The following is a 27752-nucleotide window of genomic DNA, read 5'->3' on the forward strand; positions in this document are numbered from 1 at the left end:
AATAAAATTTTACACAAACACATACATACATCATATACACACACACACACACACACACATACTGTATATATATATATATACCACAACAGTGCACATAACTGTACCCATTTTCAGGGTATTCATTAATATCCAGAAGCCCATTAGTGGACTGTCCTGCCCATCCCAAGTTCACAGATTCCAGAGGACAGCCTCCCAAAAGTCTGTTCATAATGTAGAAGAGCAGAGAACAAGAGAGAAGCAAAAAAAGGAGAGAGGATAAATAAGAAGGAAGGTAAACATGGGGAAAGAGAGGAGAAAGTGGCAGAAATTAGAACAGATCAGAAATCTGATTATAAGCTGCTGAAAGGCCTGGAGAAATCCTAGAGTCCTTATAACCCAGAACAATGTTCTAGCAATATAATGAATGCATGAATATGATTCTATAGCAGCTCCCCAACTACATTTAAAGCTTCTTGGACCAGAAAGGACTCAGAATAGGTTCTTAAAATAAAAGAATATACAAATCAATCAATACATATCAACGAATGATCATGGACTTTTCAAAGGGATAAGGAATTAGATGAAGTCAGTTAATTAGCAAGCATTTATGTATTCTGCCTCTACTTTCTACAGCTACAGTATGCTTTTAACCACTTTTAAGTTGCATCAAGAATGTAAGGCAGGAACTGGTCATTATATGGAAACAAAGAGAAACTAATCTCTCACAGGGATGTAAGATTTCATCCATATAATTTCTCGCTTCAGATAAAACTGTACAGAAATCAGAAGTGGACAGCTGTAGAAAGAGCTTATCAACATTGGGGAAAATCTGGCAGACAGAAAGGATGCCCAGTGCTTAAATTGCTGCAGGGGCTTTGGGACAAAGAATTAAGACAACTAAGGATGTTGGAATGAGTGGTTGAGGGGAGGTGGCAGTAGATGGTCTCAGGAACTGCATTTTCAACACCCACTTAAGATCAAACTCTTCAGCCCCCCATACCTCTTCCACCAAACAACAACTCTTCCTTTACTTCCTACATCTCTTACTGGACCTCAGACCCTTCAGTCAGAGCAAACTTTCACTTCTCAATTCACAATCCCATCAGTTGGCAAGTCTTACTGTATGTACACCAGGGATGTCTCTGATATCTATCAGCTGTTCAAACACCATTATTTACCACAGTGCTAAAGAGCACATGATGTGAAATTGGATAGACCCTGGTCCTCTGCCTTTTACAGCTGGTGTGATGTGGAGCATCTTTCCCCATCTCTAAAGTGGTACTGAGTCTAACTAGAGTCACAGGGTTGCAACAATTAAATGAGATAATGCACTGATTTTATTTCCAGCCATTGCATAGGCACTTGGGAATTCAAATAAATGGCAGCACTTTGTATCTCTGTTCAAGCCCTTTTGACACCCTGCCCACACTATTTCAGTGGCACTTTATTAATCTTCCCACCTCCTCCTGTGTAAACCATTCAATAGGATGTGATCAAAGTAACTGTAACTTAACACAGCTGCCATAAAAACTCTCTCTCAAAGTCTGCAGTGGTCCACAGAAGAGTCTCTATTCCTTGGCAGGATATTTAAAGTTCTCTGTACCTTTGAAATCACAACTTCTACACCTTGCTGGCTAAACCTGAATGAGCAAAAGTTTCTAAAATATGGCCCTCACTTCCTATCATTGCATGTTTGCCTCTTCTGCCTAGGAATCTCATATCTCCCACTGTCCACCTCACTGATCAAAATACTAAGAAGGAACTATCACTCCCACTGAAGTGTCTTGCTAGGAATAATCTTGCCTTTCATCAAGCTCTTTATGACAACCTTGGGCAAGATATTTAACCTCACTAGGGTGATGACAGGGTGAAATAAGGTCATGCTATAAAGAGCCTGGCAGGCGGTGGCTCATGCCTGTAATCCCAGCACTTTGGGAGGCCAGGGTGGACAGATCACCTGAAGTCAGGAGTTCGAGGCCAGCCTGGCCAACGTGGTGAAACCCTGTCTCTACTAAAAATACAAAAATTAGCCGGGTGTGGTGGCAGGTGCCTGTTATCCCAGCTACTTAGGAGGCTAAGGCAGGAGAATTGCTTGAACCCAGGAGGCAGAGGTTGCAGTGAGCCGAGATTGCGCCATTGCACTCCAGCCTGGGTGACAAGAGCAAAACTCCGTCTCAAGAAAAAAACAAAGAGCCTGACGGAGTAAGTGATCAACACATATCTGGTAGGTGTAATTGTTATTAGCAGTGATGGTAGCAGCTACTCATGGGACACAAAGTACAGATCTGCTCAAGAGAGGTATTCTGGTGGTAATCTGGGGAACAGTGAAGGACAGTACTTAACACCTAGTAAGTGCTTAATAAATGATAGCATAATAAAGATACTAGTTACTATTATGGCACTTATTTCATTTCACCTTACATAGTATTTATTTGTAAAAAAAAAAAAAAAAAAAAACCTTTGATTCTAAATTGAAATTGTGGAGAACAAGTACTCTGTTTTATCTATCTTTGTTTGCTCCATGGTCGCAACACCCTGCCAGGTTCAGAGTAGGCTCTTCATAAGTATATGAGAGTGGCAAATACATACAAACATGAATAGCAACAGCGGTCTGGCTGCAGGTGCACAGATGGGGCCTGGAAAACAGTGGAAGGCCACGAGGCAGCTGAACAGAACTTCTGGAACTCCTAGGAGTGCAAGGAGTCAACTAGTGGAGGGGATGTTTCAACTTAGATAAGAATCCTAGGACATGTGTAGGAACTTTTAAAATTGATATAAATAACTCATATTTCATGTGATAGAGCAATTCATGAAATAAATGACAGTCCTAGCATCAAAAATTGATGTAAAATTATTTGTACATACAGCCACAAGTGTGCAGGAGCAAAATACAAGTAGAATTAATTTAAAGTTCTGAAGCCATAGGCCAAATGGTGTTTCTTAGTCTTACCTACTTTGGGAATTTTTTTAAAGATACATATTTCAAGGACACTTATAGCTCTTATTTTTAAAATACTAGACCATCAGCTTCTTAATTAAGAAATCAATTACTAGTGAAGTCTTAATTAGGAAGTCTTTTAGCTCTCAGGCAAGGGAACAGGAAAGAGGAAAGGAATGAGTCAAATACTCATTCCAATTGTCATGAAAATCAACTAATCTCTTAAATACATAAGTATATATAAGGAGACTTCAAAAAGTTCATGGAAAATACATATTATGAAAAACTATGCATGGATTTCAAAACTATTTGCACCAAAATAAACTCATACTAACTTGCACTAAATTTCAGCACCAAAATAAACTCATACTAACAGGATTCAGTGTGAGCCACTAAGTATAAGACATGAGTTTGAAAAGAGCCCCTATTAGAGCAATATGAATTATGCTAAACTTGAAACCAGAACAAATGTCAAATTTTTGGTGATACTTGGGTAGAAGAATGGCGAAATCATTGATGTGTAATGAAAAGTTTGTGGAACCAATGCCCCAAAGAAATCAGCAGTTTACGAATGGGTAACTCATTTTAAGAATGGATGAGACAGTGTTGAAGATGAGGCCTGCTGCAGATCATCTGTACAAATTTGGAAAGAAAAAAAAAATCATCTTGTTCATGCCTAATTGAGAAGACCAAAGATTAACAGCAGAAACAATAGCCAATACCACAGACATCTCAATTTGTTTATTTTATACAATTCTGACTAAAAAATTAAAGTTGAGCCAGGCGTGGTGGCTCACACCTGTAATCCTAGCACTTTGGGAGGCCAAGGCGGGTGGATCATGAGGTCAGGAGTTCGAGATCATCCTGGCCAACATGGTGAAACCCCATCTTTACTAAAACTACAAAAAGTTAGCCAGGCGTGGTGGCAAGCACCTGTAGTCCCAGCTACGTGGGAGGGTGAGGCAGGAGAATCGCTTGAGCTCAGGAGGCAGAGGTTGCAGTGAGCCGAGACCACATCACTACACTCCAGCCTGGGCAACAGAGCGAGACTCTGTCTCAAAAAAAAAGAAAAAAGAAAAATTAAAGTTGAGCAAACTTTCCATTTGATGGTTGCCAAAACTATTGCATTCAGATCAGCTATAGATAAGAACAGAGCTGTCAATAAAAATTTTAAACAAATGGTATCAAGATCCTGAAGCATTTCTTCAAAAAACTGTTAAGAGGAGATGAAACCTGCCTTTACCAGTACGATCTTGAAGACAAAGCACAATTAGAGGAATGGCTATTGAGAGGGGGAAGTAGTCCAATCAAAGCAAAAGCCAACCCATTAAGAGCAAAGGTCATGGCAGTAGTTTCTTGAGATGCTCAAGGCAGTTTGCTTGTTAACTTTCTAGAGGGCCAAAGACTAGTAACATCCAATTATTAGGAAAGTGTTTTGAGAAATTTTGCCAAATCTTGAGCACAAAAATGCCCAGGAAAATTCCCTGGAGAGTCCTTCTGCACCACAACAACAATGGTCTTGCTCATTCTTCTCAACAAACAAGGGCAAGTTTGCAAAAGTTTCAATAGAAATCATTAGGCATCCACCTTACTGCTGATTTGGCTCCTTCTTCCTTCTTTTTGTTTTATAATCTTAAAAAATCTGTAAAGGGCACCCATTTTTCTTTAATTAATAAGGTAAAAAAGACTGCATTGACATGGTTAAACTCTCAGGACCCTTAGTTCTTTAGATATGGACTAAATGGCTGACATCATTGCTTACAAAAGTATCTTGACCTTGGTAAAACTCTTGGTAAGCAATAAAGGTATTTTTTTATGTTTACCTTTTAATTCTATTTTTCCACAAACCTTTTGGAGTCTCCTTGCATATGCTTGTGTGTATGTATGTGTAGGCACATAAACACACACACCCACACATATAGTGAAAAAACTAATCATACTATACCTTTTCTTCTAGCTTTTGTGACAGAAAAAGCATGGCACCATCGAATGCTTTTGCTTTGTCAGAAAGTTTACTATGACTATAAAGTAAAGCAATTCTCAGCCTTCTAGACGCTAAATCGGGTAGATATGTCACATGGTACTGGTATAGCTGCCAGTCTTGGGGAAAATCTAAGTTAAAGAGGTTTGTAACCAGTTTCACAGGTATTCCACTGGAACCTGAAGAAGACAAATAAAAAATAATTTTTTAATCAAGAAATCACATATTAATATTAATCACATCATTTAAAATGTATTTGCATATGCATAATAGTTGCTATAAAGCAAAGATTTTTGCACAGTGATGCAAGATACACCCTAAAACTTGCAGCCTGATAACACCGTTGGGAGCTAAAATGGTACCATGCAAGAAGCAGGCCTCATAAGAACAGAGCAGACACTGACACTCCTGTCCTTGGGAGACAAGAAACATCTGAACTCAACCATTCCGGGACGCCTTTCAAAACCTGCCTTCCTACTCTCATTCTCTGTAATTCAAATCAGTTCAAGTAATATTTTCAGAAGCTGCTCTGAAATTATACTGCTGTCATAAAGAAACAGTCTGGTTCTTACTATGAATATACTATCCCCAACCTCTGGGAAATCCAGATAATCAAAAGTTAATCATATTTCTGAAAATTCTGAAAAACTTCTATCAGTGGTTAGACCAAACAATCTCAGAGAAGACCCTCAGAGATTGAGGGGAAGGCCGGGGAGAGAGGAAGGAACTGTCATTTTTCCTATGCGAAAGCAGACAGAGCTTCTGGGCTTTTGTTTTCTGCAGACACATGGAGGCCATGTGTGCTTCCAAGACTTCCAGCCCCACACAGACATTTTAATTCACATCTTAAAAATCTATAGGACAAAATTAGAGTTGGCCACGATATAGTCAGTTAGTGCTCAGGATGGTGTAAGTTCCCCCCAGGGCAGAATCCAGGAGGGAACGAAGGAGGTTCTTCTCACTTCGCCTTACAGAGAATCATCCAGTTTTGGTCTTACAGAGAAGAATGATATAGGGACCAGGCATGGTGGCTCACACCTGTAACCCTAGCACTTTGGAAGGCTGAGGTGGGTGGACTGCTTGAGGCCAGCAGATCGAGACCAGCCTGGCCAACCTGGCAAGATGCTGTCTCTTCAAAAAATGCAAAAATAGCTGGGCATTGTGGCCCATGCCTGTAATTCCAGCTACTTGGGAGGCTGAGGCACAAGAATCGCTTGAACTGGAAGGCAGAGCCTGCAGTGAACCAAGATTGCACCACTGTATTCCAGCCTGGGCAACAGAGTGAGACCCTGTCTCAGAAAAAGAAAAGAATGATATAGACTAGGCACTGTATTTGCTTTTCTCATGGAGGAAAGCAAACTAGAGACTCCAAGGTGGTGAGGAATACAAGATATCAGCTGTGCTTCAGTATTTCCTCAGCTTCCACTTTGGGTATATACCTGGTAGGAACAAGAAATCTTAGTGCTATTTTAGTTAAATAAAATATCTCTTTTGTTCTCACAGATATTGAGGAAATGACAAAGCAGCATATTTTAGCTGCTCATGTAACTAAAAAGTAGTCAACCTAGACTGTCAGAACTGGTAAGACCCTTCAAGATCGTCTACACATGATAGTTTTCAAATGGCTGCTGGGTCCCATTAGTGCTGCAGTTAAGAAATCAGGTGGGGTGAACTGCATGTTTAATGAAATGACCAGAATAAAACAGTGGAAGAGAGTGCCTGGCATGTAGTAAGGGTAAGCATTGTTTCATGAAACTTTGCTTCAATTGTGTGTGGACAGTTTGTGTGTATGCTGGATAATAATATATTTGTTATTTTGGTTTAAAAAGTTTGGAAGACACTGATCTGCATCAGTGAGTTTTAACTTTCGTAAGGGGTCCACAAAGCCTTTTGAGAATCCAATGAAAACAACAGACCTACTTTCCAGAAAATATGTATACTGGCAGTTTGCATGTAATTTTAGGGGTGAGCCGGGAATCTGGGTAAAAAATTCCCCAAATAGGTTACATCTTTCATTTTACAGTTGAAGTCCAGAAAGGTTATTACTCCCCGGAAGAAGAAGAAACATCTTTTTAATTCCCACTCCAGTATATGAAGAAAATCTTTTCCAAAAGTGAGATGTCGTTTTGGGGAAGACATTATTTCTATTAATAAAAGAGAAAATTAAGGCTAGGAAAACTAAAGCTTCTAACAGTGCCTTGAACATAGCAGATGTTCAGTAAATATCTGTTAAGCAAACATATGAATTTATTTATTTTAGACCTAGAAGGTGGAATTCCTTAAGCAAGATTTGGTAACATTAAAAAGTAAGTAACATAAAACTGGGTACCTGTTTTACAGTCTCTCACATGTGCCAATTTTTCTCTGGTACAGATATCCAAATCCATGAAGTCCCGTTTATTTTTCACACCTCTTTCCATGAAGGTACTTCCAGCATCACAAGAAGATATCTCATATTTACCTAAAATATGAAGAGAATGCAGTAACAGCTCATATTTCATTCTAGTGATGCTGTTTACAACTACTATCTCAAAAATGCAGTGCAATCAAAGCTTGTGGTTTTGAATGCAGCTTGCCGATACTGCTGAAAACATTCATGACTATACAGAAGTCTTCAGTCTAAAAATGGAAAACTGTGAAGAAAACACAGACTGTTTTGTTAAAAATAACAGATCTTGGCCCTGTGTGGTGACTCATAACTGTAGTCCCACCCAGTACTTTAGGAGTCATGGCAGGCAGATTGCTTGAGCTTAGGAGTTAGAAGCCAGCCTGGGCAACACGTTGAAACCCTGTCTCTACCAAAAACACAAAAAATCAGCTGGGCGTGGTGGCATGTTCCTAGGCAGATGTGGGAGGATCGCTTAAGCCCAGAAGGCAGAGGTAGCAGTGAGCCATGGTCACATCTGCACTCCAACCTGGGCGACAGGGCAAAACCCTGTCTCACAAAAACAAAAACAGATATTGAGTTAGTTCTTGTTCTAGTAATATTGTAGACTTTCTCTTCTTGGCTAAGGAAAAAGCTCTCCCTCCCCATTCCCTTCTCCATACCTATTTATGGAAGGCAGCTCTCCTGACCTTACCTCTTATATAACACCCTGAAGAGTTACAGACTAAATTCTGTCCTCATCAACTTCTGCCCAGAAAGAGGCTGAATCTCTGACCTTTCCCAGTGAAAAGAAGAGAAACTGCCTAGAACATTACCATCAGTTTTTTTTCTAGATCATTCCCCATGAGAATAAAAGCCAGTGTTTCACCTCAGAGCGTATCCCTTACTGATAGCTTCTAGAAAACATGAAATTAAAATCTGTTTCCAAATGAGTATTTTCTGTTTAAATTAGTACAGTACATGCTGACTTTTTTTTTGGCATGTAGAAAATAACTTTAAAATATAAAAATACAAAATGTTACTGCAAAGTAATATTAATTTCTAGAACTCTGACATGACCACTGCCTTTGATGTAGTCACTGTATAAAACCACCCTACATGGAACTGCTACTGGCTCAAATGCTGTCTTGCCCCTGCTCAGTGGAGTCTAAGTTTCCCAGAAAAATCACAAAATATATGTAATCTTTAATTCTATTACCCTCACTAGATTGTCCATATAAGCCATTGCTCTTGGTTTCAAAAGATGTTAGGTAGTTTCTGAAAATTCAAGCTACCAGAGTATGACATTTACCAGGAGCTGGAGGGATGGGGGAATGGGAGTTATTAATAAATACATAGTTTCCATTTTGCAAGGTGAAAAAAGATCTAGAGTTGGATGGTAGGGATGGTTGTACAACAATACAAATGAAGTTCATCTCCCGAGACTGTACATTTAAAAGTAATTAAAGTGGTAAATTATATATTATATATATTTTTAAATAAATAAATAAACTCCAATTTGCCCTCCAAGGTTGAAGGATTTTCATCACTCACATTCATGAGAATGTGTGGCAGATATGAAAAAGCATTCGCAAGGATGGAATAATGTTTGAAAATAATGGAACGCACTGGGCCTGTTAGAGCAGGGCTTCTGTGCTCACAGGCTGTACATTCATTTGTGTGTTTGGATCACAGGGGTACGTACATAGGACTGGAAAACTCCCAGTGAGGAACAGTAGAATCAGACATAAGATGCATCAGGGGACCTGACCTTCAGAGTCTGGGAGAACCTAAATGCTTAGGGGACCAGACCCTCAGAGTCTGGGAGAAGCTAAGTGCTTAGAGTTTCCACATTTACTAGAAATCAGTCACTGTGGAAATAAAAAACGTTGTGGTAGAACAAGAGAGATGGCTAACTGGTTTTATTCAGGGTCATGGGCTACATTGTGTTACCTCAAAATTCATATGTTGAAGTCCTAATCCCCAGTGCCTCAGAATGTCACCGTATTTGAAGACAGGGTTTTTAAATAGGTGATTAAGTTAAAGTGAGGTCATTAAGGTGGTTCCTAATCCACTATGACTGGTGTCATAAGAAGAGGAATTAGGACACAGAAATGCAGAGGAAAGATCATGTGAACACGAGTAGAAGACAGCCATCTAGAAGACAGGGAGAGGGTTCTCAGAAGAAACCAGCCCTGTCCCCACCTTATCTCGGACTTTAAGAGTCCAGATTTGTGAGAAAATAAATTTCTGCTGATTAAGCCACCTAATTGGTGCTACTTTGTCAGGGCAGCCCTAGCAGACTAACACATGGGGCACAATGTGTGATTGTGGTGACTTGGAGTAGCATGTTGGCAAGTATCCTAAGACCAAATCTGGCTTTGCAGTGAAGAGAGCTACCATTGAATAGTGATGTTTGCCACAGGAGGGGGAAAAAAGAGCAGTGGCTATGCGTGTACCAGGTTTCTACCATCCTTCCAAGCAATGGCTTTGGCATTTATATGCCATTCAGATTTTTTTTTGCCTTTTGAAAAATTCATATAAATTTAAGGCATACGAGTACAGTTTTGTTACATGAATATATTGCAGAGTGTAAAGTCTGGGCTTTTAGTGTAACCGTCATCTCAATAATGTACATTGCACCCATTAAGCAATTTCTCACTCCCCTCCCAACCTTCTGAGTCTCCAGTGTCTATTACTCCACACTGTATGTCCAGGTGTACATATTATTTAGCCTCCACTTACAAGTAAGAACATACAGGCCAGGTGCGGCGGCTCGCCCCTGTAATCCCAGTACTTTGGGAGGCCAAGGCAGGCAAATCACCTGAGGTCAGGAGTTTGAGACCAGCCTGGCCAACATGGTGAAAACATGTCTCTACTAAAAATACCAAAAATTAGGATGTGGTGTTGTGCGCCTATAATCCCAGCTACTTGGGAGGCTGAGGCAGGAGAAACACTTGAACTCAGGAGAAGGACGTTGCAATGAGCAGAAATCATGCCATTGTACTCTAGCCTGGGCAACAAGAGTGAAACTCCATCTTAAAAAAAAAAATCTAGGTGTTATCAAAATTATAGTTAATAATTTTAACAAGAAAATAGTTACGTTAAAATAGCAAAAAAAAAAAAAGAACATGCAGTATTTGACTTTCTGTTTCTGAATTATTTCACTTAAGATAATGGCCTCCAATTCCATCCATGCTGCTACAAGACATGCTTTCATTCTTTTTATGGCTGAGTAGTATTGTCTTATATATGTATACCGTATTTTCTTTAATTATCCATTGATGGATATTTAAGTTGATTTTATATCTTTGTTATTGTGAAGAGTGCTGAAATAAACATACAAGTGCAGATATATTTTGGATATAACGATTTATTTTACTTTGGGCAGATAGCCAGCAGTGGGGTTACTGGATCAAATGCTATTTCTATACAACACCATAAAGATTTTTAAAGCATTTTTTTCAAAATTCTTCAGTGAATAGAAAGAAACGGAAACTGACTTCCTAATATCTGTGGCTTCCTGTCTACCAAACACTGCCAGGAAATGCAGCACATGCTTCCATGTTGAAGAGTCTCAAAGGAACATGACAAAGGGATTCCCTCAAGGAAAGGAAATCGGGAAGTGCAAGAGGTGAGCCTGCTGCTGTAAGGCCTAGTAGGGCTCCTCTTGCTCCATTTACAGTGAATGGAACTAAATGAACAGGCTGAGTCGCACTCACGGTTTGTTGAAATCCTGCTTGTTCCCATGAAGCCACTGCTAGAGGATGCTTCATTGTTACTAAGATCAACAGATGTAGGCTAAAATGGCCAGAAAAAAAAAAAAAGTTTTGTTCCAATTTACAATGGTAAGTCACAAACCAAAAGATTATCCTAAGAACAGTGTCAGGTCATTAGATTACCATGAACTAGGCAAAGAAAATGGTAACAGGTAAAACCTTTGAGAGATGAGAAGAGAGTGCCCATTCTAGAAAAAAGGAGAACACACTATAGTTTTCCTCAGTCATCAAACTTTTTATTTTTATTATTTATTTATTTTTAAGTCTCACTTTGTTGCCCGGGCTGGAGTGCAATGGCACAGTCTTGGCTCACTACAGCCTCCGCCTCCCGGGTTCAAGCAAGGCGGAGGTTGAAACTCAGTCATCAAACTTTGACTGTAGTACCAACTGTCGCCAGATATAGCTGGAGGTGCAAAGAGGCAGAGGTGAGATTCTTGTGCCCAGGGAGCCCACCAGAGGGCAGGCAGCACACAGGCACATGGACCTCATGCTTCCATGGCCCATGGACAGAAAATGAACAGAGAGACCCGGGTCAGCAGCTCAGATCGTGACTGCCTGAATAAACTGGGCCAAAACAGGTTCACAAAACAGGCCAAGGAAACCATCAGTACTCTCTCTTTTCACAGTGGCTACTTCTCTTTGTTCAGGAAGTTACTATATCTTGGCCTGCTAAAAAATGAACAAAGTCCAGAGAAGACCACTCCATGAGAAAAAAGGCATAAGGACCACAAACTACTCATTTGAATACTTGCTCCAAATGCTAAGAATATGTAGTTGTGTTAATGACATTACTCCATAGTTGCTTATTGGCAGGTAAATTCAATCTAGTTGCCTAAATCCAGCAAGGAGCTTTCCTTATAGTGGTTGCTCAAGAAACAGTAGTTTAAACCGCTTGTATGAGAGTATTTATTTTTAAATACTAATTAGCTAGACAAACTGCATTAGATTATATGCCGTGTAATGTTATGAAGGCAAATCACTTTTTACCAGGCAACTTAAAACCAAATCATGAAATTAAAACTTAGAAAGTAGAAGAGAATGACATATTGGTCCCCAGTGTTCAGTCCTCTTTACTGGCTAATATACCTACATTAATATCTTACTCAGACAAGATCCCTTAGAAGGAAAAAAGCTATGAGAAGAAACCTTGGTAAGACTCAAACTTGACAGAAAAGACAACGCACTACTTCGCAACAGAGAGGAGGTGACACATGCAGAGCAAGGCATTGTTCAAACCAGAGAGGGAGGAGAAAATGAAACCATGCGCAATAAGCATTCTACACACCAACGACGAGGCTTGTGTGCGCCCCACTTCTGTGGCTTTGAAGCTGCTGCGGGCGACGCCTCTGGCCCTCGCTCGGGCCCTTCCACTCATGTTTCCGGTGAGCCCAGAGTGGCCACAAGAGCTGCAAAGTCTCAGTTAGGGTGTGTTTGGCCTTGGCTACAGATAGTGAGGCTGCAAGGGCGAAACTGTGCCTGGAAGCGGTGGATGTCCGGCAACCCCAAGCTACGCAGGGCCAGAAATGCCTCCGAGGCTCGTGCGTGGGTGGAGAAGGCGCGCAGGGGCGTGGGGATTGGCGCGAGCACGTGGGCCTGGGCAGGACTTCCTTTTTCTTCCCATTAACTCCACCCCCACCCCCAAATTTGGCATTATCCAGCTTTTAAATTTTTGCAAATCTTATGTCTATTGGGTGGCATCAAACAATTTTTTTTTTCAGTTTGTGTTTTCTGCTCACCAATGAGTGTAAGTACCTCTTCATAAGTGTGATAGTTTTGGAGTCTTCCATTCTGCAAATTGCCTGTCTCTTCCGTTGCCCATTTAAAAAATAGTTTCTCATCTTTGTGATTTGGAAGAAACCTTTTTGTAAAAAAATTGCAAATATCTACTTCCAGTCTATCACTTGTTAATTTTTACTATACAGTGCTTTAACTGTAATTTTAAATGTTAATGTTGTCAAACTCAGCCATTTAAAAATGTGTGCTTTTTGGGTATTTTTAAAAGAAAATTCCACTTATCACAAGGACAAGGCATGATATGATACTTTCTTTTTATTAACTTTGTAAGTTTACTGTTCACAGTTAAGTATCTTCTATCCTTCAGGAATTTACACTCACACATATGTAGGTATATATGTGAGTGAGATAGAGGTCCAACTTTATCTCCATATAGTGAGCCATTATTCCTTGACATCATCTATTAAATAGCATATACTTTCTCTAATAGTTTGTGAAGCCATCTCCAGCAAATTCCCATGTATACATAGATCTACTCTGACCCTTCCATTTCTGCATCAGCAGTTTAACACTTTGTATTATTCATAAAATCTTGTGGGATTAGTCTTTGCTCTTTGATCATTTTTTTCCACCTGATTTATTTATTCACAAACTTTATTCTTCCATATAAATTTTAAAATAAGTTTATCAAGTGTCTTTAAATATCTTGCTTAAATTTCAAGAGCATTGTATTCGATATATAAATCAATTTAGGAAGAACTTACATCTTCACAATGTTAAATTCCTCCATTTATTCAAGTTTCTCTTTGTATCTTTTAATAGAGTTTAATTTTTTCATAAAAGTCTCATGTACTGAGAACTTTTGAAAATTTCATAGTTTTTGTTACTACTGTGAACTGTATCTTCTTGTCATGTTTCATACTTGGTAATTATTAGTGTAGACATATGATACTGGTTTTTGTAAAGTTGATATTGTTTATCAAGCTTGCTGAATTCCTCAGTTCTTAGAGCTTGTCTTTTGATTTCATTGAATTTGTATGTAGATAATCATATCATCTACAAATAATAAGAATTTTGTCTCATCACTTATTCTTTTTCTTTTTGTTTTTCTTGTCTTATGTTGCCCAGATTTTTCAGTACAATGTTGAAGGTTACTGTGGTAGTTGGAATTCTTGTTTTCTTTCTGATTTCAAAGAGACTGAAATGCCTCCATTTTGTTTGATATTTGCTATAAATAACTAATTTATAGTCTTTATCATCTTGAGAAAGCTTTCTTCTAGTCCTGCTTTTCTAATATTCTTTTAATTATAAATGTATGTAGAATTTTATTAAATAGCAAACTGGATTTGTTGAAAAGCTTGTGTTGAAGTTATAAGGGCACATACACAGGCTGTTCATCAGAGTATTATTGGAGTGGCAGGTAGTTTGGGGCGCTTATATGCCCATCAGAAAGAGCAACAGGTAGGTAAAATGTGGTAGACATATGGAGTGGATTACTAGGCTAACATTCAGGAATAATGACATAAATATAAATTTAGCAACATGAATAGATCTTAAACACACTGTGTTGGATAAAGGAAAAGCTTAAAAAAAGGTTGAGAGCTATACAATGATAAAACATTACACTAATTTTTAAAACCTGCATATGGGATACATACTAATTTTTTAAGTAAATGTATATGTCCAAGAAGAGACACAATAGATTAAGTACTTATATAAGGGAATAAAACAGGAATGTGAATGGGGCAGAGGAAGAGAAAGCAAAAGACAATACAGTATAATATAGAATGTGCACAGACCTGTGAGAATCATATAAAATGAATCAAAGAATATGATTAATTCAACTTTCTGTACTTGGGGACTTAAAGAAATATTATAGCTAATGTTTATCGAATACCTACAGTATGCTAGGCATTATTGCCCCAGTTTTATAGTTTAGGAAATTAAAACTTAGGAAAACTAAGTGACTTGCCCAGGCCCTACGTTATATGGCATAGCTGGGATCCCAATTCAAGTCTGTCAACCTGTAAAGCTGACACTGTATCCACTCATTTCCTACTCTCCTCCCTCCAAGAAGGTGATCTGCCTTACTTTAGATACAACTCTTACTAGAGGAAAAAGGTCAAAGCCTGTGTGTTATTTCCTGCTCTGCCCTTCTATTTATTCTCCGTCAGAATACCCTTTTACGAGGTTCTCTTGGAACACAACCCTGACTACTGGCAAGTGAAAGACATAATGATGGCCAGCCTTGGACTTGGCTCAGTGAAGCTACTTTAATGAATAATAATAGATTTATTTGAAAATTAATGAGTCTGAAAGTTGTGAGTGATCATAAACTGCTGTGTTACAAAGGAGGGGCAGGTGGAAAACACATTGTGGACAAGGAATCTACTTCTGAAAATATGTGCTTTGTTTCTGAATGCTAAAATAATCTCATGTTTTCCAAATGTACAACCTCCAGATACTACATTCCTTTTCATGTGACCTGCATTGATGTGGTAGCATGAGAGAGTGACAAGAAAGGCTGAGAATACATGTGACCTTTGAATGGTCAGATCCTTTCAGTTTTCTGACTACGAATGTGTTATAAAATCAAAATATTAAGGATTTCTAATCATTATCTGCATTTTTCAACTCTCTGTTATGATTGCTATAATAACCGACATACAAAGCATTTACATTGTGCCTTTCACATGTGCTTTTTTTAATGCACATGTACTTTCCCTGTGGTAGTGATTGATGCAGGAAAAAGATAAGGGGACGTCCCCAGAGAACCTCTGACCCACCTGCACACTGGAAAAATGGGGTTAGAGCCACAGCAAGTTGGAAGCAACCGCTGGCAGTGAGGAGGAGCCTGGGCACTTCAGTCCCTATGTGTGGCCTGGAATGAATCTGTGAGGTGGGGGCCTCTCGCTTTGCCAAAAGTTTTTTTCCTTTTTGCCCAGTAAATTTCATTTCCCTCTCCCTTTATTGTGTCTGCATGCCTAACTTTTCCTGGTCGTGTGACAAGAACTGTTTTAGCTGAACTAAGGAACAAAGTTCTTCATCAGTAGGGAGGCAGTACAGTAAGTTTACATGTATGCATGGGCTTTAAAGTCAGACCACAATTTGTATCCCAACTCCATTGCTCACTAGCCTCACCCAAGGAAATTTACATAATCTCATTTTCTCATTTGGCCTCAGTTTCTTTGACTGTAAAGTGGGGATAGTGTCACACTAGGATTTCTCAGCCTCAGCAGTATTCACATTTTGGGCTGGAAAATTCTCTGTTGTGGAAGTCTGTCCTATGCATTGCAGAATGTTTAGTAGTATCTCTGACCTTTACTCACTAGATGGTAATAGCATTCCAATTGTAACAGCCAAAAATGTCTCTAGACACGGCTCCTTGTCCCTGGGAGGGCAAGTCACTCCTGGTTGAGAATTGCTGAGATATGTCTACTCTAAGGATTGTTTTGAGGATTAAATGAAATAATGATGATGTTTGTATAGTGTTTGCCATGCAATAAAAATTGCATAATTTATTGTATGTGATGAACAAATTTTATAAAAATTCAATACAATTTTTGCAATATGTCATACTTTTGAACTTGTGTCAGATCACTCCATGTGCACGTATTGGTTTAGGATACTGCTAGTCGTAGCTGCCTCTTGTCTCATGCTACCCTTCCTTCACATTTTCCTCAGTCCACCTTTCAGCTCCAGCCATTACTATGGCAATCGCCTGCACACAGTGTAACCTGATAGCTTCGCACCTCAACTGAATCCTACATCTCTCGGTTCTGTCCCAGGGCCTCTCTGCTGCAACAGGACACCCACAGCCATACTGACACAGAAGTAAATCTCAAGTTAACACTTTCATGGGGCAACCGTTGGCTAAAAGGGGTGGGAGAATGTGGATAAATCCTTTCTCTCCCATCCATGGAGAAGATAATTCTGTGGTGCATTCTTTGGCTTCACAGTGGGTCCCTAGTGGGATCAAGTAGCAGATGCCACAGAAGTGATGATCTTGATAATGCATCCTTGGGTTGAATTCCATCCTCCCTTATTTCATCCTTCTCAGGCCCTCTGTCTCCTGTTCCTTGCTGTCACTTACCAAAATAGACCACTCACTTGCAAGCCCTTATCTCAGGTTGTATTTGGGAGGAAAGTTAAGCTAACATAGTTCAGTAGGAGAATATAGTATTCATTCTAAAACATATTCCATGCCTGCTGTGGAATACTGTAAATGGTAACGGTTCCAAGCATTAGTATCTGAATGTCCAAGCATTCGTGTCTAAATTTTATCAACGAGAAAGCACAATTCAAAGATTTGCCTGAACTCATCCTGCAAGTCAGGTGTAAAACTTAGTTTTTCAGTTATTCAGTCTTGTCTGTGGCTGCAACTTCATTTTTTAAATGACTTTTATTAGGTAAACCCTGTAAATAACAATCATAGGCTGGGTGCAGTGGCTCACGCCTTTAATCCTAGTACTTTGGGAGGTCGAGGAGGGCAGATCACCTGAGGTCAGAGTTTGAGACCAGCCTGAGCAACATGGAGAAACCCCATTTCTACTAAAAATATAAAATTAGCTAGGTGTGGTGATTCATACCTCTAATCCCAGCTACTCTGAAGGCTGAGGCAAGAGAATTGCTTGAACCTAGGAAACAGAGATTGCAGTGACCTGAGATTGCACCACTGCACTCCAGCCTGGAGAGCAAAACAACTCCATCTCANAAAGAGAAAATCCTAGCTCTACTAAAAGCTATATGGAAGCCTAAGGCAGTGGCATTAATGCACTGCAAAAAAAAAAAAAAAAAAAAAAAAAAAAAAAAAAAAAAAAAAAAAAAGAAAAGAAAGAAAGAAAAAGAATGATCAGAAAAGAACGGTCATGTACAAGTGTAGGCCTGTTCGCATCTGCTAATTCATTTGTCAGTATCCATGGTTCCTGCTAACACAGAATTAATTCCCTGGGCACAGGTGTAGGTGCTTGAAAATCTGTGGAATTAGCGCATCAATGTGTTACCCTTGGTGGGCCTTATTTTAATAATACTGGATTAATTTTGAACAGTCTCATTCTTTTAACTTTCTATTTTGAAATATATTTATAAAAAAGTTGCAAGGATAACTCAAAGAATGCCCATAAGCCTTTCACCAAGATTCACCAGTTAACATTTTGCTATATTTGCCTTATTATTTTTTCTTTGTGTGTGTGTGTGTGTATGTATGTATGTATATACATACATATATATATATATATATATATTTTTTTTTTTTTTCTGGTCCATTCTGCAAAGAAGTTGACATCATGATCTTTGACTTTTAAATAGCTTAGTGTGTGCATCAGGTCTTTGAATAATGTTACTTTGTTCAACATCATTCCCTTTTAATGTTGATGAGAAAAAAATCTGTTCTCAGCCACAGCCCCTGGAGTTTGCGTATTCTTCCCCTGTCTACATAAGTTTTCTCTGGGTACTCCAATTGCCTCCCACATCCCAAAACTGTGAATGTTAGGTTTATTGGCATGTCTACAAGATTCAAGTCTAAGTGAATATGGGTGTGGACGTGAGTGTTCCCTGCAATGGAATGAAGTCCTGTTCTAGAAGGGTTCCTGCCTTGCACCCTGAACTGTTGTGATAGGCTCCAGGCACTCATGACCCTAAACTGGAAAATTTGGGTAAATAATTATCTTACTTGTTTTTATTAACCTTTCTTAAATGTACACAGAACTCACATTTCAATGTTTAATATTAGAAGTGTTTGGGGTCTGTATTTAGAAGTTTGATGATACTTTGTGACCAGAAGTCAGCCGTAGGAACTTAACTCTTGTTTGCATCGATTAGCCTATGGTAAAATCGGTTTCATATATGTTGTTTGGCTTAAAGTCAAAGTTTCCAAGAGCCTAGTGACAACGCTGAGGACTTACTGTATTTGTTAAGAGTAAGAATATTTTTTCATACCCTTATATAACCACAGCACAGTTGTCTAAAGTGGGAGATTTAAAATGGGTAAATACTACTGATTAATCTATAGTCCACTGTTAAATTTTGCTAAGTGTCCTCAAATGTCCCCCCCAAAAAAGCAGTTTTTTTCTGGCCCAGAATATAGTTAGGTCAGAATAATGCATTAGCATTTAGTTGTCATGACTTTTCACTCATGACTTTTTACTCTTCTTGAATCTGTAACATGAACAGTCTTGCTTTCTTTTAAAAAATTATGAGAAATATATTATTGATATGTTCAGAGAAAGAAAAATTCCCATTAAGCATTAGATGTTAAGTTGCTTAACCATTGTAATGGAAATCTTTCCAAAATGCATCATCTGCTTCCTTGTGCCATTGTGCTCCAGAAAGGATTTAAGATTATTTCTACATGTACAAGATAAAATAGGAGGAAATGATTACAATAGAGAGCTTTTCTATTCCCTAGTTCTTCCCCTAGTTTCCTCTCCATTAGGTTTATAATTCTTCACACAAGCACTCTCTTTCCCCAAGAAAATCCCTCCACCTCCAACAGGAAGCCCCATTCCCGTGACTCAACAGTGTCATTTTGACTTTCCTTAGCCCTAAGCACTTTCCTTTGTGAGCTCTTTCTTCCATTACAAAAATAATTTTAAATTATATTTTACAACTTTGGTGGAACAAAAATGAATATGTTAATACTGTAACTAAAACATTTTCTTCTAAGAATTTTTTTTTCTTTCTCGGATTTTTTTTTTTTTTTTTTGTTTTTTTTTTTTTTTTTTTTTTTTTTTTTTTTTTTTTTTTTTTGAGGTAGAGTCTCACTCTTGTCGCCCAGCCTGGAGTGCAGTGGCGCTATCTCAGCTCACTGCAACCTCTGCCTTCTGGGTTCAAGTGATTCTCCTGCTCCAGCTTCCCAACTCCAAAGTAGCTGGGACTACAGGCATGTGCCACCATGCCTGGATAATTTTTGTGTTTTTAGTAAAGATGAGGTTTCACCATGTTGGCTAGGCTGGTCTCAAACTTCTGACCTCAGGTGATCCAACTGCCTTGGTGTCCCAAAGTGCTGGGATTACAGGCTTGAGCCAGTGTGCCTGGCCGAGTTTTTTCTCTTTTCATTTTAAAAGAAATTAAAACATTTTCATGGTCCCCCAAAAGCATCGTAGGCCCTATGCACTGTACTTATGGTGCCCAGCAGATAACACTGGTCTTGCCCTCACCCCCCATATGAATCCTGCAGACTGAGTGATTGGATGTAGACGCACTCTCGGGGACTGCAGCAACAGGTCAGGATGGCCACTGGCTCCCAAGCCCCACAGAAGCATGCAGAAGGTATGGTGAGGGAGGATCTCTGGCCCTCTAATATCAATGGCCAGGGTAGACCTGGGTACTCTGCAATAGTCCGTTCTGTGTGAGTTACAGGCATGTCCACTTATTCTGTTTAATTATGGAATGTGTTAGAGCAGTGCATGTATCTCTCCCAAGGACAGGTAACATATAGAGGTGGGTAGAGAGCAGGACCACCTACAGACACCCTGGGAAAGGAATTATTTCCTTAATTAGCAAAGCTCCTCCCTTTCCCCCCCAAGTCAGTACTTCCCCACTTACTGTGCAGAGTTGCATGTGGTGTCTTTCCAGTTCCAGCTTGGGGCCTACCAGGATAAACAAGGAAGTTAGATTCTCTCAACATTGGATGCTTATTTTGTTACCCCAAGAAAGGGCTCCAAATTTCTGACTATCCTAAGGACTCAGTTAAAGCTTTTAATTTTCTCAGTGCTGGTGATTGGAATGGAGGGATATCTTTCAAAAGCAGCTTTGTAAATAAGGGAGAATTACCAAGAGTAGCAAACTGGCCTAAGATCTGCAAAGTTCAGAGTTGTTGACCTCAGTCCGAAAAAGTGGGAACAGTAAGCCTTCTGTTAACCACTGAACTCAGACCCACTAATTTCCTTACTGCACTCATGCCTCAAATAACAATCACCCCGATCCATACTATTGTCAGACTTTGTGGCCAGTCAAGTCTTCCCACATGGAGTTATGAAAACTGAGATTTCTCGAGGTAATAAAATCTGGTAACATCCTAATTGGTTCAGATCCTGTTTTGGCCCAATACCATGGTAATATTCATGAAGTAAAGAGAAGGTCGTTGGGACATTGGGGCTTAGTCATTTAGGGGGAATTTCCTGAGGGGGTTGGTGAGGGGAGTCATGAGTGACTCAGCTCCAACAGGACCGCTCTATTTGAATCTGTTTCATATATTGGGGATCTACATAAACTTTTGTTTGAAAATTAGATTCTGCTTTTTTAAAAAAGAAGTCTACAAGTCACCAATAGTCTTTTTTCTTACTTTTATTGCAGAAACGATCTAAGCAATCTTAGAAGCTTAAAGATTTAGACTGTTGATCTTTCATCCACCTAAACTCAGGGTAGTTCACAGGGAAAACAAGTAGCCTTGGTGTCCAAGACATGTAGAATCAGCCTTAGCCGTGCAGAGAGGAGCTGCGTTATCTGAAGTCAGTAGCTCTGCCTCTCAGTTATCTGTAACATGAGGATTATAAACTTAACTCACAGGGGGGTTGTGAGTGTAAAATTGGATAATGTGTGTAGGGAAGTACCCAACTTAGCCATATTGCAGCTTCAATACAGTTCACCTTCTCTGAGCTGCCCTTTTCCCACTGAGGTCAACCTTATGTACTCTCCCTATTAAAGGAACTTCTTTCCTACCCCATGGTGCAAAACCCATTTTTTTCTTATTTGGGCCCCAGCAAAGATAAAAGATGCTGTTACAAGAAAGGGGTCCCAATCCAGACCCCAAGAGAGGGTTCTTGGATCTTGTGCAAGAAAGAATTCGAGTTAAGTCCATAGCGTAAAGTGAAAGCAAGTTTATTAAGAAAGTAAAGGAATAAAAAAAATGGCCACTCCATAGGCAGAGCAGTAGCATGGGCTGCTGGTTGCCCATTTTTTATGGCTTTTTCTTGATAAGGGGTGGATTACTCATGCCTCCCCTTTTTAGACCATAAGGGTAACTTCCTGACATTGCCATAGCATTTGTAAACTGTCATAGTGCTGGTGGGAGTGTAGCAGTGTGGACAACCAGAGGTCACTCTCATCACCATCTTGGTCTTGGTGTGTTTTGGCCGGCTTCTTTACTGCAGCTTGTTTAATCAGCAAGGTCTTTATGACCTGTATCTTATGCTGACCTCCTATCTCACCCTGTGACTTAGAATGCCTCACTTACTGGCAATGAGCCCAGCAGGTCTCAGGCTTATTGTACCCAACCCCTATTCGAGATGTTGTTGCTCTGGTTCAAACACCTCTGACAATGCTGGATATTATTCTGAACAATGAGCCCTCATATACCATAAAAATTATTTATTTGGTTACTTATTTTCTCTTTCCTCCAGAAGGTTCTACCAGAAGAAAATTTGTATGACCATGGAAATAATTCTTAGATACAACTCCAAAAGCATAATCCATAAAATATTAATAAACTTGACTTTATTAAAATTAAAAACTTTAGTTCTCCTACTTAATCACACCTAAAAATGCTATTAAGAGAATGAAAAGATGGCAACGTAATAAAGTGTTTATAAAAGATATATCTGATAAAGCACTTGTATACAGAATACATAAAGAATTAATGGAATACTGTTAGACAGTAAAAAGAAAGGTACTACTGATACACAATAATATTGAAGAGTCACAAATGCATTATGTTAAGCAAAATAAACCAGATTGAAAAGCGACATACTGCTTAATAATAGAAAACAGATCAGTGGTTCAGGAGCTGGAGTAGCAGAAGAAGCTGTGTCCAGAGAGGCATAAGGAAAGTTTTGAGAGTATTGGAACTTGACCACAAGTCCTGTTTTCTAGATGCTGGAGTGGCATTGGCAGTGTTGCACTATCAGAATCGCTGAAGTGAATTAACCAAGTCTCATTAGGCTTTGAACATGCAAATAAATAGACCATGGTGAACCCCAATGCCTTGAAATGCTGTCTGCTCAAAAATCTGTGGAGAGGAAGCAAGGGCAAAGGCAGTATCTCTCCTTGGCACTTACTCTAGGCAGTCTAAACTGAATCCTTCAATGTTTCCTATTTACTTACAAAATAAATCAAAGTTCTTAGCCAGGTTTATAAGGCTCTTTGTGATCACTCTGTTTTCCTCTCTAGGATCATCTCATAGCATCCCCACCTCCTGCTTCTGCCCCCCCACCCCCGTCCACCCTTGTTTTTTAGTCCAGAATTACATGCAAGTCCTCTAACCTACCATATTCCCTCACACTTGCGGTCATGCTCACCTCTAAAGTGTACTGGAAACTCCTCTTTAGATTTGAGAACTCATCCAAATATCATCTCCACATCAGGGACACTTTCCCTAATCTCCAGCCATCCTCAGCACCCAAGCTGAATTAGACACCCTTTGTCCATGCTCCCATATGCTCCATGTATTCCTCTACCATGACTCTTCTCAAGTCATTTGAAAATTGTTACTTCACTTATCTGTGCCTGCTTCCAGACTATTATTTCCTTGAGGACAGGACCATGTTTTTCATCTATGTCCCCAGCATAGTACCTATCATGTATAAATATATATTAACTAAATGAATGGCTAAATGGATTATTGAATACATGTGGATGAATGGATGATGGATGGAGAGATAAATAAACACTATAAAACAAGTATGTAAAAAGCGCTTTGGGAACTGTAAATTTGTGTTTCTGTGATCCTTGTGCATTAGTAAATCTGATTGACTGATTTTGGATTTCTAGTTATCCCACCAACACTCTGTTTTCATATATGAAATTTATACAGATTAAGCTAGATTGTAATTGTGGTAGAAGATAATACATGCCAGGTTGGAGGAGACTCACACATTGGCCACAGATAATCTTTATGGCAGCACCATTCTGGAAATACTAGTCTAATCACTTGTACAATATCAAGATGACCAGCCAAATCAGACAAGTCAAAGCTACTACATACTGTTCCAATTTGACATGATTCTATAGTCCCAGATTTAATTTCAAGTATAAGTTCAAATAACTGAAATATAACTAGAATTCTGCCCACTCCACATTGAGGGAAAAGGAGAAGTATAGGAGTGGAAGGAGACGGAGGAGGAGGAGACACTTTGATAATTGTTAGGCTTAGACAAATGAAAAATGAATAAGTAGCTACACATGAAAAAGCAACCTGAAAATTAAAAAGTACTTTGAACATGTACTTTTGGCATCACAATGACTTCTTTTTTTAAGTTTAATATATTGGTATAGCAGATAATCCAAGTCATAAGAATAACTATTAATATGTATATAATGAGCTATGAAAAGAAAAGCAACCAACTATCAGTCTGTTTTTTAAATTTTTCATTTTTTGAGACAGGGTCTCTGTTGCCCAGGCTGGAGTGCAGTGGCATGATCTCAGCTCACTGCAACCTCTGCCTCCCAGGCAGGCTATTATTATTAAAATAATATTGAATATCAGAGTAAAAAAAATTGCGCTCTGATAATTGGAATGACTATTGCCCAAATTTTATTATAGCTTCTAGTTATTTTTGTTTGCCTGTAGCTTAAAGTTTGAGTACTATAAACCTATGAATAACAGAAACATAACTTTCAACAAAGATGTCTTACATACGAATGTAGTTCCAGCATAATGACATGATAACAAGACTGGACATAGGTGATATTTAAGAGGAGATAGGTACCTTCTAGTGCTCCAGTTGTAGAGAAATCCACATGAGGAGCAATCCACAAATCCACACACATTAACAACACTTAGGCCAAAACATTGCAGATAGCTACCAAATTCCTTTGTCAAATGTTCTTCAGGGTTTTCAAGTTAAAAATTTGTCAGAAGCCCCAGCGGGCAGCTCAGCAGCATCACCCTGCAAACCCCTGTGCCCCCATCCCAGCACACAACACACATCTATCCTCCCTCTTCACTCACAGGCAAAAAGATTTTGTTAAAATTGGATTGGGGCATCCTCTATGGATAGCCTAAACCCGCAATCACCCATCTGTGAACAGGGAGGCTTTCCTCCAAAATTACAGTACCGCATTTTCAAACCCCAAATTGGGAAATATAGAGAAATAGGCACACATTACAACATATTATAAATTAAAAGTACCTGAGGAAATCAAGGACCTGCAATAAGTCGGTACAAAACCAGTACTATTTCTTTATAATTTCTTTATACTACCAGTATTCTCTGTTTGTTCATCACTGGGAATGCAGAAAATTAGAAAGGTAGTAGAATGATAAGGAACCTAGCACCAGAGCAACCCTGGATCCTGTTTCCTGTAATACTGGCCACTGATGGCCATTATGCTCCAAATAACATGAACTGGACACCTGAAACAGCAAGGCTACTACCCATTTGGCCCCATGTCAGGTCCATCTGGAGAGTATTATCCCACAAGATCATAACTGCTGTTAACCTAATACTGGCCCTCACCATTAGGTTTGTAGGCTCTTATAAACACCATAAGAACTGCTGGCAACCACCCAAGGCATTGCCTCTAGTGAGTCAGCCCACCTTGTATAAGAAGCCCTTCCTAGTTCTGTCTCCTGCTTCGCTCCAAATATCCAGACACTGAGACCCAGCAAGCCTCCTGGTTAGCTAGTGCTAGAGATGTGCCTCATATTTTACAGATAAGAAAACTCAAATTCAGAGAAGTTGAGAAACATGACCACATAAGAACCTAAAGATCAGTGAGACATACATAAACTGGGGTATGGTGGCAAACATCACAGTTACTGCAAAACTTAGACTTAATGAAAGAGTACGACAGTGAAAGAACACAGACTTTGGAGTCAAATAGATCTATTAGAATCCTGGCTCAGTTACTATCTGCGTGATTGTCCATGATTAACGTGTTTGAGTCTCAGTTTTCTTATCTCTAAAATTGGGATAATGCCTGCATTATCTACAGCTGCATAACAAACCTTAAAACAACAGATATCTATTATCTCATAAATTCTGTGGGTCAGGAATCCTGGTATGGCCCAGTTGGGGGCCTCTAGCTCAAGGTCTCTCATGAGGTTGCAGTTAACATGTGAGCCTCATCTGAAGGCTCACCTTGGGGAGAATCACTTCCAAACTCACTTATGTGATTGGCAGGACTCAGTTGTTAGCCAGCTGTTGGACTGATGACCTCAGAAGTCTTCCTCAGTTTCTTACCATGGAGCAGTTCACGCCACATCAGTTGGCTTCTTTCAGAGCAAGCAAGCTAGAGGGTGAGAAAGGGCTCCCAAGAAAGTAAGCTGGTCTTTGTATAACCTGATCTCAGAAGCTTCAGCCTTGCATTTCTCCCATATTCTATTCATTAGAAGTAAAAGGGAAAGATTACAGGAGGGCATGGATACCAGGAGGCAGGGACCAATGTGAGTCATCGTAGCTGCCTACCACAATGCCTTTAACTGAAGAGTTAAACAGTAAAACCATACCTAAGCATCCTGTGCATAGTAGGAGCTTATTAAATAACAAATATTAGTGAATTAAAACATCTGGCAAAGAATCCTAACCTCAAAGCCACAAATTTGTACCTCCCCAAGAAGGTTTGATAAACTCTAGGCTATCTAAAGTTATCTAAACATATTACTATTTGATTTCTAAGATGGTTGTGTTTAATTATATTTCAGAATAAGTTTCAGCTAATGGAACAGAGATTTCTAAAATGTGTACTCAACATATGAGAACGAGAAAAATCACAGGGTAAGGGCAGGTGTTCCCAGTTGCTAGGAGAGCAAAATCCCTACAGAGATTAGTAATTTTGAAGGCGATGCTTAATAATAACACTTATTTTTAACTGTAGTATTAGTGAAAACCATCAGTTACCTAAAGTACTGAGACTAGAGTCTGCAGCACTTGTATTTTCCAGAAATAACATTAAGAAAACTTAGTTTTTGATGAAGGACATTCATTCCTGAAATGCATTCCTCTGGCAACTCTGAGGCTCCTACTAAGAGTTATTTAAATTATTTTGTTCTGCATATGATCTAATATATATATCATGTATTGGGATTATTTCTCAACATGTCTGTTTCCCTGACAAGGCACACACTTGTCCAAAAGACTATTTTGAGTGCAAGGTCCTTGCTTTAGTTTTATTTACATCCTCAAGTCCCAGCACAGTGCCTACACATGTAAGCCACTTGAGAAATGTTGGTTAAAAGTTGCTGAATAGTCTCATTTCTCCCCTTTTTAAAAATAATTCAGATTAAGATGCTTAGCACTCATGGTCTCATAGGGCTTTTTTTTTTTTTTTTTTTGTATATTAGGTGAGATTTAGTAATATTTTTTGAGACAGGATCTCACTTTGTCTCCAGGCTGGAGTGCAGTGGCACAATCTTGGCTTACTGTAGCCTTGACCTCCTGGGTTCAAGCAATCCTACTCCCTCAGCCCCTCAAGTCACTGGGACTACAAGTGCATGCCACCATGCCCCAGTCATTTTTGTATTTTTTGTAGTAATGGGGTTTCACCCTGTTGCCCAGGCTGGTCTTGAACTCCTGGGCTCAAACGACCCACCCGCCCTGGCTTCCAAAAGTGCTGCCATTATAGGCATGAGCCACTGCACCTGGCTTCAGTAGTTTTTTAAAACATTCATTTGAAGATCTGAAAATGAATTTGTCATAAAAATCCAATTCTTTAAAACTTACATGAAATAGTTTTATAATAAACTTGTACAGGAAACTCCTAAGCATATTAAATATCCTGAGTTCTTAATTTTCTTCACTCTACCCTTTCTAATCCTTAAAATGGTGATTTTGACAGTATAACAAAATAGATTTCTTTAAAAGTGAATATTGAGTACAGATGAAATACGCTGCCTAGGAATGAAAAAATGGCCATGGATGTGAATTTTCCAAAATGAAAAAAAAGGAGCAATCAAGTTCAAGAATCTGTTGTCATATATCAACGGACAGTTCTATATTTCTGTTAAAATGTTGATTTCTTGTTAAGTTTCCAACTTTCCCTGTCAGTGAATTCAGACTTCTTGATTTAACTCCCCATTTGTCAACAGATGCTGTGTTT

At 39.1% G+C, this 27752-nt stretch overlaps 1 protein-coding gene across 1 annotated transcript in view; it reads right to left on the minus strand.

Annotated features, from left to right (window-relative positions):
• Positions 1 to 12417, minus strand: part of PIWIL4 (piwi like RNA-mediated gene silencing 4) — a 50891-nt gene extending 38474 nt beyond the window's left edge. Inside the window, exons 1-4 of the mRNA XM_017498394.2 lie at positions 12328 to 12417; positions 10986 to 11064; positions 7228 to 7359; positions 4863 to 5077 (exon numbers count right to left, since the gene is read on the minus strand). Coding sequence (XP_017353883.1) covers positions 4863 to 5077; positions 7228 to 7359; positions 10986 to 11064; positions 12328 to 12417 — 516 coding nt within the window. The remainder of the gene's footprint in view (positions 1 to 4862; positions 5078 to 7227; positions 7360 to 10985; positions 11065 to 12327) is intronic.
• Positions 12418 to 27752: the final 15335 nt, after the last annotated feature.

This window comes from Cebus imitator, unplaced genomic scaffold (assembly GCF_001604975.1).
Source record: "Cebus imitator isolate Cc_AM_T3 unplaced genomic scaffold, Cebus_imitator-1.0 Scaffold241, whole genome shotgun sequence".
NCBI lineage: Eukaryota > Metazoa > Chordata > Mammalia > Primates > Cebidae > Cebus > Cebus imitator.